Here is a 1455-nt window from a genome sequence, read left to right on the forward strand (position 1 = left end):
ACGTCATTGGCCCCATCCCCGATGGCCAATGTCACTGCCTTCTTGTACCTCTTCACCAGCTCTACCACCTGGGCCTTCTGAAGAGGCATCATCCGGCAGCAGATCACACCCTTGCACATGCATGCTGTTCGCAGCAGTTCCAACTCCAGGTTCTCTTCTAGAGCACAGGCCTGCAGCACCAGGACACACTCACTTTTCATTCTGCCCAAAAAGACTCTCAGGGTAGGACCTTCCTGGGGCCCTCTTCATCCCTCCATACTTTCCTGTCCTTCATTAGACAGGCAAAGCTTCTCCCAAGGTGCTCACCCCCCAAGGGAAGTCAGACCCCTGAGTCAGTTCTAGGCATCTTCGTGTCTGACTCAGCCTCTCACTGGATCAAATCAGTTGACAGGGGTATGAGGCCAAGTGACTTACTGGAGGGATAGGTTCTGCTTACCTTTTCCCTTCCCTCCAATGACAGGCTACATCAGTAGTAAAGAATTTAGATAAGGAAATAATTTTTCCTTTGGATTTTCCTCTTTCATTTATTCCTGCCTATAGTAGCTTGGGGAAACGATTCTTTCTGGCAAAGACAACTGAGGGAGAGGGAATAGGGTGTCTCATAGACTAGGAGAAATTTCCCTGAAGTGGGTTGGATGTAGGAAGAAACATTTTTGGAAGAAGAGAACAGAGTTGTAGCACTGTGTTGCCCACCAGACTGTAGCCACTGATGACCAAGCCATAGTTGCCATTGGGCTCCTCATCAGGTACTGCGAAGGGCATTTTAGGCTTTGTAGAGAGATGAATGTTTGTTGGGTCTGATTCCAGCAGAGACTCAGGTTTCATCTTGGCCCTTGCTGTCCTGAAAGCCAAGAGTAGTGATCAGTATTTTACCTGAAATCAAAGGACTTAGGAAAGTGTGTCTGAAGGTGAAAATGGGCAAGGAGGGTATAAGAACTTGGGCTTTACTGCCTTCCAAGACTTGCCACTGCCTTAGGTCCAGACCATTTATACTGTGCCATTCTGCTTCATCCCCCATACTCCAACTCCTTTAGCCTGAATGCTTCTTTACACCATTCTCTTAGATACTTTAGGATTTCTTTTTATTTCTCCTCCTTCATTGCTTGCCTGTTTCTTCTGGTGGTCACACTCAGGGAGAAATGAGTGGGTAAATCTTGGGTCCAGGGATCGGCTCCCACCTGTACCTGAGTTCTTGATAAACTGTCTCATAATTCTTGCCTTGCACCATGAACACTCTATCCATTTCATCATCAAATATACTACAAGAGTAGGCAATGTTCACAGCAGTCTCTGTAAGAAAGGAAACACAGGTCTTATTTAGCTGGTGTTTACAGATAGGGTCAGATCTCACAGTGTATAGTTACATAGGCCCTAACAGAGCCCTCAGAGCCCATTGGACCACATTTGCCTTGGATGCAGTCCAAGTGTGGGTTTTTTTTTTTTTTTTTTTGTCCC

General features: G+C 46.4%; 1 protein-coding gene across 1 annotated transcript; it reads right to left on the reverse strand.

Moving 5' to 3' along the window:
• Nucleotides 1–11: 11 nt before the first annotated feature.
• On the reverse strand, nucleotides 12–1290 carry LOC104859849 (phospholipid-transporting ATPase FetA-like; the record flags this gene model as incomplete). Its single annotated transcript, XM_010620762.1, has 3 exons — nucleotides 12–170; nucleotides 694–841; nucleotides 1179–1290. Coding segments are annotated over 3 exons (419 nt in total), but the record flags the coding sequence as incomplete, so codon positions are not given.
• Nucleotides 1291–1455: the final 165 nt, after the last annotated feature.

This window comes from Fukomys damarensis, unplaced genomic scaffold (genome assembly GCF_012274545.1).
Source record: "Fukomys damarensis isolate Sample0158 unplaced genomic scaffold, DMR_v1.0_HiC HiC_scaffold_30969, whole genome shotgun sequence".
Lineage (NCBI taxonomy): Eukaryota > Metazoa > Chordata > Mammalia > Rodentia > Bathyergidae > Fukomys > Fukomys damarensis.